This window comes from Perognathus longimembris, chromosome 5, assembly GCF_023159225.1.
Source record: "Perognathus longimembris pacificus isolate PPM17 chromosome 5, ASM2315922v1, whole genome shotgun sequence".
Classification (NCBI taxonomy): Eukaryota; Metazoa; Chordata; class Mammalia; order Rodentia; family Heteromyidae; genus Perognathus; species Perognathus longimembris.
In genome coordinates, this window is record NC_063165.1 from 47,188,971 (window position 1) to 47,207,676 (window position 18,706).

The window sequence follows — 18,706 nt, forward strand, 5'->3', positions numbered from 1 at the left end:
TAATACAGCTTGAAGTTGGGTATTGTAATTCCTCCAGCACTGTTCTTTCTGCTTAGGAGTGTTTTTGCTATTCTAGGTCTTTTATTGTTCCATATGAATTTCTGGATTGCTTCCTCTATTTCATTAAAGAATGGTGTTGGGATATTAATGGGTATTGCATTGAATTTGTAGATAGCCTTTGGCAATATTGCCATTTTGATTATATTAATCCTCCCAATCCAGGAGCATGGGAGGTTTTTCCATTTTCTTAGTTCTGACTTAATTTCATTTTTCAAGCTTTTAAAGTTCTCTTCAAAGAGGTCTTTCACTTCTTTGGTTAAGGTTATTCCTAGGTATTTTATGTTTTTGGGGGCTATTGCAAAAGGAGTTGCTTTCCTGATTTCAGCCTCGGTCTTCGGGTTGTTAGCATAGAGAAAGGCCATTGATTTTTGAAGGTTTATTTTATATCCTGCAACTTTGCCAAAGTTTTGTATCAGCTCTAGTAGCTTGGGGGTAGAGTCTATGGGATTCTTTAGGTATAGGATCATGTCATCTGCGAAGAGAGAAAGTTTAACTTCATCTTTTCCTATTTGGATCCCCTTTATATTCTCTTCTTGCCTAATTGCTCTGGCTAGGAATTCTAGTACTATGTTGAAGAGCAGGGGAGAGAGTGGACATCCCTGCCTTGTTCCTGATTTTAAAGGGAATGGCTTTAGTTTTTCACCATTTAGAGTTATGCTTGCTGTTGGTTTGTCATAAACTGCCTTGATTATATTCAGGAATGTTCCCTGGAATCCCAGTTTTTCCAGGGCTTTTAGCATAAATGGGTGCTGGATTTTATCGAACGCTTTTTCCGCATCCAGCGATAAAACCATGTGGTTCTTTACCTTGCTCCGGTTGATGTGGTGGATTAAATTAATTGACTTGCGTATATTAAACCAGCTTTGCATCCCTGGGATGAATCCAGTTTGATCGTGGTGTATGATTTTTTTGATGACCTGTTGAAGTCGATTGGCCAGAATTTTGTTGAGAATTTTTGCATCTATGTTCATCAGGGAGATTGGTCTGTAGTCCTCTTTCCGTGATGAGTCTCTGCCTGGTTTTGGGATGAGGGTTATACTGGCTTCATAAAATGAGTCTGGCAGTGAACGTTCTCTTTCAATTTCATTGAAGAGGTTGAGAAATATTGGAGTGAGTTCTGTTTTGAAGGCCTTGTAGAATTCTGCGGTGAATCCATCTGGACCTGGGCTTTTCTTGGATGGGAGATCATTTATTGCTGTTTCTATTTCAATACTGGATATGGGTCTGTTTAGAAGGTTTAAGTCTTCATAGTTGAGTTTGGGGGTATCAATGTTTTCTAGGAAATCATCCATTTCTTCCAAGTTCTCGAATTTGTTGGCATAAAGGTTTGCAAAATAGTCCCTTATTATTTTCTGAATTTCGGTTATTTCTGTGGTGATGCTACCTGTTTCATCTCTTATCTTGTTTATTTGAGTGTGCTGCCTTCGTTCTTTGGTCAGGTTTGCCAGGGGTCTGTCTATCTTGTTGATTTTTTCAAAGAACCAACTCTTTGTTTTGTTGATTCTTTCGATGGTTTTTTTCGTCTCTAACTGATTTAATTCTGATTTGATTTTAATTATTTGCTTCCGTCTATTGACTTGGGGTTTGGCTTGCTGTTCTCTCTCCAGAAAATTAAGGTGCTTCCTTAAATTACTGAGTTGCTGTTTCTCCAGTTTGTTGATGTATATACTCAGAGATATAAATTTTCCTCTGAGTACTGCCTTTGCTGTGTCCCAAAGGAGCTGGTACTTTGTGCCCTCAACTTGGTTGAAGTCCATAAACCTTTGAATTTCTATTTTAATTTCTTCAATGATCCACTGATGGTTCAGCAGTGTGTTCTTTAGTCTCCATGAATTGTGGGATTTTCTGTGGTGGCTGAATGAGTTGAGCTCTAATTTTATTCCATTGTGGTCTGAAAGAATGCAGGGAATGATTTTGATACTTCTGAATTTGTACAGATTTTCTTTGTGTCCTAAGATGTGATCTATTTTGGAGAATGTTCCGTGTGATGCCGAAAAGAATGTGTATTCTGTCCTTGCTGGGTGGAATATTCTGTAGATGTCGATTAAGTCTAGTTGGTCTATGCAATTGTTTAGTTCTGTGGTTTCTTTGTTCAGTTTTTGGCGTGTTGATCTGTCCAGAGGTGATAGTGGAGTGTTAAAGTCCCCCACTATCATTGTGTTTGGGTCTATGAATGTTTTTAGAGCCAGTAGTGTTTGTTTGATGAAGTTGGGTGCTCCTGCATTTGGCGTGTAGATATTTAGGATGGTTATTTCTTCCTGTTGGAGAGATCCTTTTACTAGTATGTAGTAACCTTCTTTGTCTCTTCTTACCTTTTTTAATTTGAAGTCAATTTTGTCTGATACTAGGATTGCAACTCCAGCCTGCTTATGGGGGCCATTTGCTTGATAGATTTGTTTCCAGCCTTTCACTTTTAGAAGATGTTTACTTTTGCTGGATAGATGTGTCTCTTGGAGGCAGCAGAAAGATGGATCTTGATTTTTGATCCAACTTATGAGCCTATGTCGTTTGATTGGAGAATTAAGTCCATTAATGTTGACAGTTAGGATTGAGAGGTGATCGTTTGTTCCTTTCATTATCACTGTCTTGTTTAAAGCTGTGTCTTCCCATTTCTTGATCTAGTATTTACTAATTAGGGTTCATTTCTCTGTCTGTGTTGGGACCTTGATTATTTTCCCTGTATAGTACATCTTTAAGGATTTTGTGTAAAGCTGGTTTGGTGGAGATATATTGTTTCAGTTTTTCCTTATTGTGGAAGACTTTTATTTGACCTTCGGCTATGAAGGAGAGTTTGGCGGGGTACAGAATTCTTGGTTGGTAGTTATTTTTATTTAGAGTTTGGTATACTTCATTCCAGGCTCTCCTTGCTTTCATGGTCTCTGCTGAGAAGTCTGGGGTAATTCTGATTGCTTTTCCTTTATATGTGATTGTTTTCTTTGCCCTAACAGCTTTGAGTATTTTTTCCTTGCACTCTGCTGAAGCTGTTTTGATCACAATGTGTCGGTGGGAAGTCCTATTCTGGTCTGGTCGATTTGGGGTTCTAAATGCTTCTTGAATCTCTATAGGCCTTTCCTTCTGGATATTTGGGAAGTTCTCAGCTAATATTCTGTTAAATAGGTTGCCTATCCCATTAACCTCTTTCTCCAAGTTTTCCTCAATACCTATTATCCTTAAATTGGGCTTCCTGATTGTGTCTTGAATCTCCTGTAGCGATCTGTTTTGTTGCTTGGACTGGATTTGTATTGATTTTTGATCTTTCTCCATAGAATCTAAGGAATCTTCAGCTCCTGAGATTCGATCCTCTGCTTCAGTTAGTCGGGACTGTAGGCTAACTACTTGATTTCGAATCTCTTTTCCTTCTGACTGGTCTTTCCTGATGTTTTCCATGTCATTTCTTAGGTCCTGTATGGACTTCTTTACTTCATTAACTTCATTACTTTGGTTTTGAGTGTTGTCTCTCAAATCTTTAAGTTGGGTAGCTATCTTTTCATTTGACTCTTGAAGCTCACTTATCTTTCTATTTGTGGATGCCATGAAATTCTCCATTAATTTTTGCTTTGCCTCCTCACGCTCTAACATAATTGACTGAAGAGATTCAAACTTTTCATTTATCATGTTTATCAGTAAACTTTGTAGAGCATTTTGGGGGTTTTCTTCTATGTTTTTGATTGACTGCTCTGTTTCCTGCTTGTTTTGGGTGGGGGATAAGGCTTCATTATTTGCCATCTTTCTTGTGTTTCTTCTGCCCATTTGAATTGGGAATGCCAGTCTACCAGCACCTGTGAGCACTGTTTAAGACCCAAAGCAGCCCTTACCAAGCACTGTTGTGTAAATCTTACAATTTCACAATTATAAACAGATAACTTGTATACCTGTCTATAAAGTTAGATTTGGTGTTCCTAAAGAATACAATTTCAATATAACATCTGATCCTGGGGCCTGTATTCAGTAGTTACTTATTTACTGTTACAACCTTATACGCAATTCTTGTTTTTATATTAAGTTCTTTTAGGACTGGCTTTCTCTATGAACCCCTTCGATTCACTTGTATTAAGCTCGTATCCTCTATCCAATAACCAGGAGTCAATGGAACCTGGAGGTCCAGGCAGTAAGACCGGAGGGTAAGTTGGAGGTAGTAAAGAGAATAGAGTAAAGTGTATTGGGGGTGGTGGTGGTGATTTTGGTTTAGTTTCAGTGACGTGGAAATGTGGAGAAGATTAGAATCAGTAGAAAGAACATTCATAAAATGACAGACACTGGAGAGTTAGCAGAAAAGGGTGTAGGTGTTATTTATAGGAAAGTAATTTTTATAGGAAGAGGATGCAACGAGAGAAATGAAGTAAAAATACTGGAAGACAGATACACAAAACAGAGAAAAATTATTTAACAAGGAAGTATAAGTAAATAAAAAGGAAAATAACAGAAAAGGAACAAACCTAGCAAATAAACAAACACACAAAAAAAAACTTGATAAAATAAACCAGTAAAAATGGAAAACAAACAAACAAAAACAAAACAAAACAAAAAAAACAGCCAATGATGTTTCAGGTGTGAAAAAATTAAAAAGAAAATTTAAAAGAAAAGTTAAAAAAAATGTTTGAAAAGAAAAAGAAACCAGTCTCTCGTTTCCCTGCAATGGACTGCAGTCTATTTTCCTGATTGGCTGGTTTGACTTGATTTCAGTTGGCAAGGGGTGGTTCTGTTCTGACTTTCTCCCCTGTTGGTGCAATCGTGGGTCTCTGAGGTTCGCACAGCTTGCAGGCAGGCCTTGGGCGTCCTCTGTCGATGGGGACGTGGGCAGTCACAGGAACTGTGGCTCCTCTGTCTGCTGTGGGGCCACTGCCTTTGATGCCTGGACTTGACTAGACTGTGAACTCAGCAGAGCGTGGCGCCTCTAGCCTGTTTTGCTCCACTAAGAGTTGCTTGCCTGAGGGAGGCGGCCTCCTTGGCATAGGTAGCTATGGAAAGCAGCTCCGTTTTGGGCTGGGAATTAGTTTCCTCTGTGACGGGACCGTTTAGCTGTCCCCGGAACTGTTTGTTCCTCCGTCTGTTGTTTCCGCGCCCCTGGTAGCAGCTCGCAGTTTTTGCTTTAAGTTTAGAAGTTCCGGCGGGCAGGGCGGGGCTTCTCTGGCTAGGCCCCGGACTCGCCACCCACCAGGGCAGGGAGCGTTCTTCTGGGCGGAGCTGGTTCTCACTGATTCCGCCCCTCCTGCCCTTTTCAAAGATGGCTTTTTTGACCTCGCTTTCCCCAGGCCCGCTTCAGTTCCAGTCTGGTCTGACCCTATGCCAGTGGCAAAGATGGCGCTTTGCTCTGGCGGTGGGGACTGGGATGCCTTCCAGAAGCTGGACTGTGGGCAAAAGCGAGAATAATTTTTTTTTTTTTTTTGCGGGGTACTCACGCTGTCTCTGCGATGTCAGGTCCTCCGTGCTCGGCTGCCGTCTGGAGTATTTCTCGCTTTAGCTGTGGGGAGTGCTGGGGGCTGTGCCCGGCACTGTGACGGAGCGGGCGCTGGCGCCGCGGCGGGACGCCGCCCGGAGCTCAAAACTGTGTTTTCAGACCAGCAAAGTCAATTTTTCCTTCCTGTAGAGAATCCCTGTACTGTTAGAACTTACTTTGGCTGTCTTTCTCGGAGAAACAGTTTCTATGAGGTGAGAAAACTACGATAACTGAGGGAGCTCTGCAGGGCACAGCCGCTCCTCCGCCCTAATAGGCTCAAGGCCTCACGAGTACTCTTGATGTGACAATAAAGAATTGTGGAACAGTGATATAGTATCATTATCTTCTGCCAGTTTTTTCTTCTCTATTCTCATACTGCACTTTAAAAAAGTTTGTTGTTGTAGAGGTGATATACAGAAGGGTTACAGTTATATATGGTTCAGGTAATGAGTACAGTTCTTTTTGAACTATGTCTATCTTTCCCTCTCTCCCAGTTTTTCCCTCCTCTCCCCACCCATAGGATATACAGTTCATTTTCCACATGGTATCTAGTGAGTACTACTATTGTGTTTGTATACCCTTTGTTCCACCTTTTCTGTGCCCCCTTTACCCTCCTAAAGACAGACAAACTAACAAGACAAAAGGAAAATAAAACAAAAACAACAACTGAAAATAATGTTTCCTTTTTTTGGAGCTCATTTCATACAATATTATTTTACAAGATCATATTCACATAACTATTGAGCCTTTGCGATCCACTTATATGCATACCCTCCTTTGTCTTCAATGCATGAATGTCTGGAGACATACATAATTTATCAGGTCCGTGTGTGTGTGTGTGTGTGTGTGTGTGTGTGTGTGTGTATAAAATCATTCAGTTTGTTTACTTGTAGATTTATAGGCACATTCTAGCTACCACAAAGGTCGTACTGAACTTTCAATGCTTGTCATAAGCTTCCGTGAAACTCTAATTTTTTAAATTTGGGATTTGTGCTCATAAGTACTCATGTTTGGTTAAATGCTCTGCTTCCTATATCTTGAAATTTTTACTGATTTTTACCTTTGAGTCTATTTTTATAAGCGAAGTCTAATAGGACTGTGAAGTATGTTCCTAAGTAGGATATATATATATTTATATACATACAAATATACATATATATATATATCCATCATTTCTTGATACCTTTTCACGTGTAGTGTTTGTTATTTCCTTTGAGGCAGAATTATAAAACCAGCAGTACTTAATTTAACAAGATTGAAAATAGGCACAAGGTAAAGATATTATTACATCTACTGCTGAGGAAATAGAAACACGCACAGTTCTGAAAGTTTGTACTTCAAACTACAACTTTCTTCTAATATAGAAGTCAGTGATATTCTGGGAGCCAGAAACTCCATTTTACCCTATCTTATTCATGTTATTTTTCTCTATTAAGCAATGGTAAGCATTGTCACCATTTTGCCTGTAATAGGACAGGAAGAATAAGTGATGCAGTAACCCATACTTCCTTTTCTACTCAGTCCTTACCTCCTCATCAACAAGCCAAATGTAGAGGGTAAAGTTAGCCTTTGTATGTCAGAAAATGAAAGAAAAGCATGCGTTAGTTTTGGGAAGCACATACTGTTCAGGTAAGAATTATTAACATATGCATGTATGAGTTATAAATATCAATTGTGTGTCATGGTGATGATAACAGATGAGTTACATGTTTTCTTGGTGTTATTTTTAATTCTTACTTCTGGGTGGTGTTGGAATTTGAACTGCAATGTATGCTTGCTAGGGAGGTGCTCTTCCATTTAAGCCATGTCCCCAGCCCTTTTGCTTTAGTTATTTTTTGAATAGGATCTCACATTTTTTCCCAGACTATCCTGGACTAAGATCCTGTTACTTATACTTCCCACAAAGCTAGACTGTCTGGCATGAACCACCAAATTTGGCTTGTTGGTTCAGATGAGATCTTACTAACTTGCTGCCAAGTACTGTCCTCTTAGTCTCTTCCTTTCAAGTACTTGAGACTACAAGTATGCACTACTATGCCTGGGAACACTATGTCTGATATTATTTTATTTGAATTTAAAATGAATAATATGCAATGAATGACAAAAATTCATTTTGAAAGTATAAACTAATACATTTTTATTTAGAGAAACATGCAAAGTCAATAGAGAAACTACAAAGGAAGAAAAGTTTTTTGTTTTGCCTTGTATGACATATTTTTCTGATGTTTGAATAAGAAGCCCTGAAAAAAAATTTTTGGTGTGTTCCTGGGCCTTGAACGTGCTTAAGGTTAGTGTTCTCCCACTTGAGCCACTATCCATTTCTGGCTTTTGGGTGGTTAATTGGAGATAAGAGTCTAATGGACTTTCCCTGCTCTCACTGGCTTCTAACCATAATCCTCAGATCTCAGACTCCTGAGTAGGTAGGACTATAGGCATAAACAATCAGTATTTAGCTAGAGGACCTGAACTTTTATTTTACACCAGGCCTTGCAATTTAATTTTTTATTGGCTTCTTGGAACTTTGCATGTAAACAATGTCATCTACAAATAGGAAAATTTTAATTTTTTCCAGTCTGTATGTGTTTTCTTTCCTGTCATGCCTTAATGCATTGACTAGATCATGTTATACAAGAGTAGCAAGAATCAGCCTCTTTGATTTGCTCTAATTTTAGGATAAAAGCATTAACTTACTAAGGGTAATGGTAGATAATACATTTTTGTAGATGTTCTTGATCAAGTTGAAGAAATGTCCATTTTCTAATTGAGTCATTAAAATTGTTGATGATATTTTATGTTTGGTTGAAATCTTACCTTTACCCTTCTTTATATCATAACATAATTTTTCTTGCACACCATTCTTCAAACCATAACCTCATACCTTAAAAATCACATGGTATTTGGCTTAATTCTCAAACATTAATATAAAAGCTCACTAGAATAGTCTATTTACTAATTTTAATTCAATTTATTACTTTTCTAATTTCTTTACTCCAGACTTACTACTTTCATCATCTTATTTTCCTTTGAAACAATTCCTCCAATCATCCTGCATGTGTATGTGTGTGTGCCCATGTGCACACATGCATGTGCTTGCACGTGCGTGAGTGCATGCAATGGGGATTGAACAGTGCAAGGGCTCTGTCCCTTAGCCTTTTCACTCTTTTTTTCTCCTTTAACCACAACTTCCAGCTCAACTTCCAGATATTTTTGCTGGCTAATTGGAAATAAGAGTCTCAAGAACTTCTCTACTGGGGCTGACTTTGAATGGTGATCCTCAGATTTTATAGCTATGAGCCACAGATTCCTGGCTCATATAGTCCTTCTTGTTAGGTAGTTCCATTGGCCACATGTTCTTTAGCTTTTCTTCATTAATAATGACATTTCTAAAGTACATTTTTACTAAGTATAGAATGTTGACTTGAGAGGCTAAGAATGTGGCTATGATCTAGAGTGCCTGAGAAACAAGTTTGAGACCGTGAGTTCAAATGCCAGTACTGCCAAAAAGAAATAAAGAATGCTGAGTTCATAGCTTTTCTGCCGGCATTTGAAAGATGTATGTTACTAAATTTTGGCTACCATGGTTTCAGTTTAGAATACAATTGTCTTTCAAATATTTCATCTTAGCAAGCAGTCATTTCTCATTAGATTATTGCAAGATTTTTTTTTGTTAACTTTTAGTTTTTAGATGTTTCTGCATGTGGTGTGGGGCAGGCTTGTCCTGTTTGTGGCCCATTTATCTTTCTTAATTGGTTTCTAAGAAATTTGGGATAATTTTGCAGAAACTATCACCATCACCACTATTTCTTTTAGGACTGGTGCTACCTAACATGTTTTGTTTTCTTTTAGGATCTGATTATATTTTACTCTCCTCTGGCTCCCTATGACACTGTAATTAATTTATCTTTTTCAAATACAGTTTCTGTTTGTTGTTTAGATTGATATATTTTTCTTTTTCTTTTTGGTGCTGGTCATGGAGATTGAATTTAGGGCCTAGGTGCTGTCTCTGAGCTTTTGTGTTTAAGACTAGTGCTCTACCACTTATGTTACAGCTGCACTTGTGGGTTTGGGGGTAGTTAATTGGTGACAAAAGTCTCACAAACTTTCCGCCTGGGCTGGCTTTGAACCAGAATCCTAGACCTTAGTCTCCTGAGAAGCTAGGATTACAAGCATGGGCCACCAGCGCCCTGCTCATATATTGGGTATTATCTTTGGATCTTAAGAGTTCCCTGGTTGTATTTTCTGTTGACTTAACATAGGATGTGATTCCATCTTGTAATCTTTTGAGTGTTTTTGTTATGTTTTTACAGTTTTTATACTTTGCTTTTTTGTTGTTGTTTTGTTGGTGGGGCTTGAACTCTGGGTCTGGGCACTGTCCCTGAGCTCTTTAGCTCAAGGCTAGTGCTCTTCCTCTTTGAGCCATAGCGACACTTCCAGGTTTCTGGTGACTAATTGGAGATAAGTCTCACAGACTTTCCTGACTTGGCTGGCTTTGAACCACAATCCTCAGATCTCAGCCTCCTAAGTAGCTAGGCATGAGCCACCAGTGCCCAGCTTAACTTACATTTTTTTGCTGAGATCATTTTCTTTGTTTCAAGAAGGTTTATAATAGCTCAGTGAAGCACTTTTCTAGTTGTTGCTTAAAAATCTTTTCCCTGGAAATTCTAAAATAGATTCTTTCAGTGTTAGTATGGTCAGTAATATTTGGTTATATCCTAGAATGTTTGAGTGCATTGTTAGATTAGATCTTATTTAATCTTCTTTTGATTTAAGATTTCTGTTTTAGTTGTAGCATGCAGTTTGGGTAAGTTAGAAATTTACCTTTTTGGCAAAATCTTTCCTACTATGACTTGACACCTCTTTGTGAAAGATGAGGTACCAATTTGTGGCATTGAAAATTTGACAGTTTTGTCATAATTGGACTGAAATTATAGATTTGTAGGATGATAACAAAGGTAAAATGTCATTTGGGGGGCTTTGAGTTATAACCATGACTTGAATTTTATTTAACTAGTAAGCACAAGGTTCTGAGTTAAAAATCCAGTAACCAGAAACTTTCTTCCACACATTGCCGCAAGAGTATACACAATTAGTATTTTTCTAACATTTTATACTTATTATAACACTGGCAGAGGTAGTGTTTTTTAGTTTATTCTCCTATGAATTACTCTTTCTTTTCATCTTCTCATGCATTTTATTTTGAAGGAAAGTCACTATGCACATCTGTGTTTAGAGTGGAGGTTTATATACCACCTCTTTAAAAGCAAATTATGTGCATGAAATACTTGAATTTTTTGCAATGAGTATTTGTCTCTTTTCCTTTTACTTATTCATTCATTGTTTAATCAATATGGAATCACAAAATCTTATTTAATGTACTGAGTTAGAGTGCACTTCTAGTTAATTTTGTTCATATTAGTAAAGTTCCTTCAGCAAAAAGTACTGTAGGAGATATTTACATGAACATATAGACCGCTCCCAATTTATGATAGTTAGACTTACAATTTTTTGACTTTACAATGGTGCAAAAGCAATGCACATTCAGTGAAAACTGCACTTCAAATTTTTAATTTTGATCTTTTCCCAGGCTAGCGATACTCTCTTGTGATGCTGGGCAGCAGCAGCGAGCTACAGCTTCCAGTCAGCCATATGATCATGAGGGTAAACACTGATTAAATACATTTTTGCCTTATTGATATTTTCAACTTATGATGGGTTTGTTGGGATGTAACTCAACCATAAGCCAAAGAGTATTGGTATATACACATACACATAGCTCTTTCATTCATACACATACACACACACGAGGAAATTATAGAAATGTATCAAGAATTATGAGTCTGAAAGATCTGATTATCTACTCTTTGTAAAAAGAAGACCCAGAGAAGCTAGTGGTATAAGTAACTCCAAATCCAAAGGGATTTAATGTACAGTGGAAAATTATAAACCAAATCCAAACATCATAAGTTAGGTACTGTCAAGATATATATGTACATATTACTAGTTCTGTTTCTCTAGAGGGCTCTAATACAGTGAAGTGAGCAATAAAACAAACTAGATTTGAGTTGTGACCGCAAATGTAAAACAAGATTGTATTATTTCATATTGAATGAATGAATGAATAAACGAATGAAATCTTAAGTCTGAAGGCTGGGAAGATGCATCATCACTGAAGCAATTAGGAAGCAGAAGTAGTGAATTCCACTTTCTTTCAACTTTTGTTTAAATCTTCAAAGAGGGCTGGGGATATGGCCTAGTGGCAAGAGTGCTTGCCTCGTACACATGAGGCCCTGGGTTCAATTCCCCAGCACCACATATACAGAAAACGGCCAGAAGTGGCGCTGTGGCTCAAGTGGCAGAGTGCTAGCCTTGAGCAAAAAGAAGCCAGGGACAGTGCTCAGGCCCTGAGTCAGGCCCTGAGTCCAAGGCCCAGGACTGGCCAAAAAAAAAAAAATCTTCAAAGATTGGGATGTGTCCATTCACATTAGAGAAGGCAAATCCACTGAGGCTACAGATTAAAATTCTAGTTTTATCCTACAGCATCCTGGCAGATAAAACTAGAAATAATGTTTAACTTAGGTACCACCCACATGGCCAATGAAATTGACTCATTCATCATATTCATTGTTCTAATTTTGCTCATTGGGAGCTATGGTTTCAGGTGGTTATTTGTCCCTTTGACATACATTCATCAGTATAGGCTTTTTTTCTCCTTCTAAATAGCGTCTTCTCATTTTTTTTTTATATGATGACATACTCCAGACTCATCTTCTGTATTCTCTGTCCCAATCCTAGAGCAACTAAGTTTTTTATTTTCATTTTACTATATTAGAACCATTGATAGAACCAAGTGTTTATTACTAAGTGGATTATAGTTGCTTTTATAACTAATCATTTACCACAGCAAAGATATATGTATATATATTCTGTAATATATTTATCGGTAATATATCTGTAAATAATAACCTATATAACTATTTGTATTTACAATAAGCTGAATGAGTATGAGTTCGTCCCAATGCCTCCTGAATATGATTTATCACCACATGTATCATTTTCATCATTTTTGCTTATCTGTAAATTTTCATTCCAACAAAAAGAAACCTGTCCACTATCACCCAACTCTCCCATTCATATTTCAGAATCAGAATTGTTGATTCATGCACTAATGAGAAATGACGTTACCTACTAGGGTATGGTGTTTATATGAAATCCTTTTGTTTTTAGTATTAGACTGTACTCATATCCAAAATAACTTACGTCCCTACATTTTCTCATTTCCCCATTCAGTGAAGTTATTTTATAATTTGTAATAGATTATCTTACAATATTCTGCTTCTTTTCTTGAATCCTCCACTTATAAATAATTTTTAAAAGATTGCATACATTAACATTCACCCTTCATTCTAATCTTTTTTGTGTGTGCTACTGAAGCTTGAACTCACAACCTCACATTTGCTAGGCAAGTACTCTGGTATTTTAGCCATTCCTCCAGCTTTTTTATCTTTAGTTATTTTTCAGATGGTTTCATATGTTTTTCTTCAGGGGTAGTCTCAGAATGCAATTCTTCTTCATGTGCCTCCCAATAGCTCAGACCATCAGCATGCCTGGTTTATTTGTTCAAATGAGATCTCACTAACTTTTTAGCCCAGCTGGTCTCAAACCATATCCTACCTAAATTTACCTCCTGAGTAGATGTGACTAGAGGTGTATGCTACCATACTTGGCCTTGTTTTTATTTTGATGTGCATAATACGTTTATTCATCATTACAATTCATAAGTATAATTTACTACCGTAAAATTTGATTCTTTATTTAGCCTCTCCTTTTCCCATATATCTTGAGAAAAAACTCTTTGTATTTGTAATGTTTTTCTATAGTGAGAATGGATTTTCAATGAACTTGTATACTTTTTGTTTAAAAAAATTTTAATTGTTATTATAAAGGTGATGTACAGAGGGGTAACAGTTACATATGTCAGAACAATGTCACCCTTTCCCTTCTCCCAATTTTTCATTCACATCCCCACACACAAGTTGTATAGCTCATTTTCAACATAGTGTCTAGTGAATATCACTGCTATATTTGTTCACCTTTTGTCCCTCTATTTCTGGGGCCACTGTCACTCTCCCAAACACAGATAAAGGAACCAACAAGACAAAAAGAAATATTTTCTATAGTGAGGATGGATTTGCAATTGAACCTCCCATACTTTTTGGGTTATTTTGTTAGTGGTGTTGGGATTAGAACTCAAAACTTCATGCTTAGTAGGCAGGTGCTCTACCACTTGGGCACCTTTGTGTGTTGGGTTATTCTTTTTAAAATAGGGCCTCATTTTATGCCCTGATCAGCATAAGCTGTGATTCTTCTACTTAGGTTTCCCAGTGTTTCTGGGAATCACATTCCTGCCCCACTTTTTCCAGTCATTTGCTTCTGGGATAACAGGCAAGTTACTACCACCTCCCGTCATTGGTTGAGAATTGATCCCAAGAATTTCTTCTTGATTGGGCTGGACATACGCTGTGAACCCATGATCTGTATGTCCTGTATAACTAGGATTACAGATTTGAGTTACCATTCAGAGCAACTTCTTGTGCTTTATTTTTACTAACATGTTTTGTGACATGTACCCATCTCTTATGTCAGCACAACTCTGCAAAATAATTTAGAGCCCTTTCTGTGGCTTGATTATATGACTTTTAGAATTCCATTTTGATTTTATTTTTTAGTTTTATATCTCTTTATCTTTTTTTACTTTGTATCACTTTCAAGTGCTTGCTGCAGACATTTTGTTATATGTGAACAATTTATAACTATCTACAGTTGTATTTTGCCAGTTTGAATGAAATATAGAGATATTTCCATTATTACATCCCTTTACTTCTCTCATTTGTATCAAATTTCCCCCTATGCATATTTATATCTATATCAGACTTGATATTTTAGCTGTAACTATTAAATATAATTTAGGAACTTAAAGAGGAGGAGGAACATATATTGTGTTAGCCCATATTTTACCATCTTGGGTTTTTTTTTTAATTTTCTTTTCTCAGTTTCTTATCAGTCTCGTTGACCATTCTTTTGAGATTGGTGTTTTAATGACAAATATTTAATTTTGCTTTATCTAATCATGTCATAATTTCTCCTTCACAGTAATCCTACCTTGGTTGCAAATTACATGATTTTTTGACCAAGTTCAGTGAAAGTTAAATTTTAAAAATCAAAAGAAATGTCAAAAACAAATATTCAAATTCCTGCATGCTCATTATGCAGCTCAGTTGATTCAGAGACACTATCCTGCCTGTATTACTATCACTTGAGTTAAAAATCGTTGTGTGGGGAAAAAAATCGTGTGATTTGCTGAGTGTTTCCCACCTTTAATTTTGCAAAATCATGCCTCCTGAAAAAGCAAATGCTGCTTAGAAAGCATGGTAAAAGGGAATGTGCTTAATTTAAGTGATAAAGTAAAAATTTTAGATTTGTTGAAAGGCAGCATGGTAGGAGTTGGGTGTTGATGAGGGAGAAATAGATAATTCATACAGTACAATACTGGAGTGCAATTCCTGAGCACTTGTGGGTTTCCTAATTTGTAGTCTCTTTGGAACAATAAACCCTCAGATGTGAAGGGTTAACTGTTTATCTGAAGGATATTTTTGCTTCAAAAAGAACTGTTAGTTGACAGATCTTTTTCTTTAAGCACTTGAATAGCATCTTAGTTGCTTCTGTTCTGATGAGAATTCATTCTCCTCCTCCTATAAGTGAAAGTATTGTCTTTCTGTTTTGCTTTTAAGATTTTTTTCTCTAGATTTTTTTTTTTTTTTTTTTTTTTTTTTGGCCAGTCCTGGGCCTTGGACGCAGGGCCTGAGCACTGTCCCTGGCTTCTTCCCGCTCAAGGCTAGCACTCTGCCACTTGAGCCACAGCGCCGCTTCTGGCCGTTTTCTGTATATGTGGTGCTGGGGAATCGAACCTAGGGCCTCGTGTATCTGAGGCAGGCACTCTTGCCACTAGGCTATATCCCCAGCCCCTTCTCTAGATTTTTGATTATAGCATGTCTTGGATATTATTTCTTTGAATATATTTTGTTTCGTTTTGTTCAGTTTTTTTAATAATAATAATTACTTATTTATTGTCAAAGTGATGTACAGAGGGGTTTACAGTTTCATACGTTAGGCCATGGGTACATTTCTTGTACTATTTGTTAGTTTTGCTCAGTTTTTTGCATCCTTTAGCTCATATCTTTTGTCAATTTAGATGAGATTTTGGATATTATTTCTTTGACTAGTTTTTTTTAATCTGACATTTTACATGTATTTTATATTTATATCTGGCTGGGCATTTTAGAATATTTTGTTAATGAAATTCTAGGATATGTTTAAACAAGTCTTCAGTGATCCTTGACATTTTACTGGCAAAAGAGGAAATGTTACTTGCTACTGATATATGTGTTTGAAGTTAAGCCCTTCAGTTGGACTCTGTGGCACCTGAAAAAGGACGGATACTCTTATTACTGAGTAGAGTGGCATTTGTGGCTCCCCATAGGCCTGCATCTTTACTGCCCTTATCAAAAGTCACAGGAATACTTTGTTATTGCTCTTCACTTGGCCTCTATGATCCGATTCTCTCACTGAGAAAATTGAAATATTCCAGAAATTTAAATGAAGTCAGAAAATGTTATTTCTATTTTTATAGTAACTGGTATTAGAATTATGAAAGTGAAAGGGAATACCAAAATCGAGAGACATGGGATAAAAAGACAAATGACTACAAAAGCAATACTTGCAAAACTGTTTGGTGTAAACCAACTGAACAACTCATGGGGGGAGAAGGGAGGAAGGGGGAATGAGGGAGGAGGTGACAAACAGTACAAGAAATGTATCCAATGCCTAACCTATGAAACTGTAATCTCTCTGTACATCACTTTGACAATAAATAAGAAAAAGAAAAAGAAAAAGAAAATAAACTTCCCTGCACACTCTCTACCAGAAAGTATTACGGTTTTCACTGTAGAGCTGACAGGAAACTATTTTGTAATTTCAAGTCTTAAGTAGCTCATATACAAATAGAAGTTTTCTATAAGTAAATGAATTTGCTCTTTTGTTGTTGTGTGTATTAATAATCTTGATTGTGTACAATTTTTCCTACGAGACCTCAGCACCTCAGATGCTGATGATGTTTTTTGTAAAGTGTAGAACCTCTGAATCTGAGAATTGGGAAAAATCTGGAAATCATTTATTGAAACTACTCGTGTAAGAACATGGACAAAAGTATCTTACAAACTTTAGTAACTTAATTTTAAAAAGATACAGTCCTTCAAAATTTAATTCTTATTTAACCAAATTTGCTTCTTTGTAATTTCCTTATCCACTGATATTGACTGTAATTGTAGAAAATGTCTAATCTGTCTTCCAAAAAAGATTATTCAAGTTGCTAATAAATGAAATTATTCCTCAATTTCATAGCACTAGTAACTTAGATTGAACTGAAAATTGATCCTTGTTTGCTCAGAAACATGACTATCAAATTATTTTCTGTGAAACATTATTTAATATTTGTTAGGGACAGCAATTCTTGATTTCAGGTTTTAATAAAAATTGTCCAGGATCATAGAGGTTACATATTAATTAGATTGTCAGCTGTCTAATTGCTTATGTTATAACAGAATTTTGGGGGTTTTGGATATAGTATGCAGGCTACTTTTAGGGTATTTGGAAGAGATAATACTTGGTTCAGAGAAGTAGGTATTGAAAATACTAAGTGAACTGATTTGAGAGTATAAACTGGATATACTGAATGTTCACTATTCATTCAGTTTTATATAGCTAGATTTTTCTACGCTGGAGACAGAGATTGGGAGGGGTGCAGGTTGAGGCCAGCCTCAAAGTGTTAGCTAGGAATGTAATCATATCTACATTGGAGGCGAGGGTAGGAGGACTGTGGTATAAGGCTTTTTGTCCTTGTCTTAGACAAATGCTTAAGACACTATCTGAAAAATAAAAATAAAGCAGTATTAAAAGGGGTATGGGTGTGGCCCGTGATCGTTTCAAATCTTAATACTGTCAAAAAATCAAAACAAGAAGTTATAATTTTTTTCTGTTACTGGAATTTGAACTCAAGACCTTGTGCTTACTGAGCTGGCTTGCACACTTGGCTGGCATTTTAACACTTGAGCCAGGCGTCTGGCTTGGCTGTTTGCCAGTTATTTTGGAGATGGAGCCTTAAGGGATGTTCTACCTGGGCTGGATTCAAATAGCAATCCTCTGCACCTCAGCTTCTGAGTAGCTCAGATTGTAGGCATGAGCCTCTGGCACTTGATTAATTTACATTATTATATATGTTTTATTTTTATGTAAGTTACAAAGCACAATCATGTTATAAACTTATTTATATTCTTTGAAAAAATTACTTTGCATCACATCAGAATTTTAATCAGCGCTTTTAAATTTAATGCCTCTTGTAAGTAGATTCTAGGAAATATGATTATGATTCAATAACAATAACAAGTTCTGAAAAGTGATTAACTGCAAACTTCTTCTTCAATTTTTGTTGGTCATGGGGCTTGAACTTAGGACCTGGGCTTTTGTGCTCAAGGCTAGCACTCTGCTACTTTGAGCCACAGCTCCAATAACACTATTGCAGTGCAGATTTCAAAAAGTTACAAGAAAGGATTTAGAAAGCTATTACTATACAGAATTGATAAATAATGGAGGAGATAAATATGTTTAACTTAATTCATACAATACATACCTATTTAATAATGATTATCATTATTCTTAATGATATACCTTCTTATTAATAACTAAATGTATATATCTGTCACTGCATCTGAATATTAAGTGTAAGGAAAATATACTGAGCAGATGGAAAATTAGGTATTTTCATTGTAATTTTCTTTCTTTCAGAATTACTTATTGTCATCTACCTTTCCAGAGTAAATGGCTCTATGTTGGAACAGAAAGAGGAAATACTCATATTGTAAATATTGAATCTTTCATTCTTTCTGGATATGTTATCATGTGGAACAAGGCAATAGAACTGTAAGTTTGAACTTATAAATCCTTTTACTAGCTTTAATATTTTATGTAGTAATATAATATATGTATTGAATTTCTCTGTTGGTAATTTATAATTAATTTGATATTAGGCTAAAACAAAACCATAAATGTTTTTAAAAGTAGGTATACAAATATTATGCTTATTTTAAATTTCTAATA

General features: G+C 36.4%; 1 protein-coding gene across 4 annotated transcripts in view; it reads left to right on the forward strand.

Annotated features, from left to right (window-relative positions):
• Stxbp5l (syntaxin binding protein 5L) overlaps window positions 1-18,706 on the forward strand; it is a 179,606-nt gene that overhangs the window by 56,088 nt on the left and 104,812 nt on the right. For all 4 annotated transcript variants that reach the window (XM_048346722.1, XM_048346724.1, XM_048346723.1 and 1 more), the window contains exon 6: window positions 18,395-18,529. In XM_048346722.1, coding sequence (XP_048202679.1) covers window positions 18,395-18,529 — 135 coding nt within the window. The remainder of the gene's footprint in view (window positions 1-18,394; window positions 18,530-18,706) is intronic.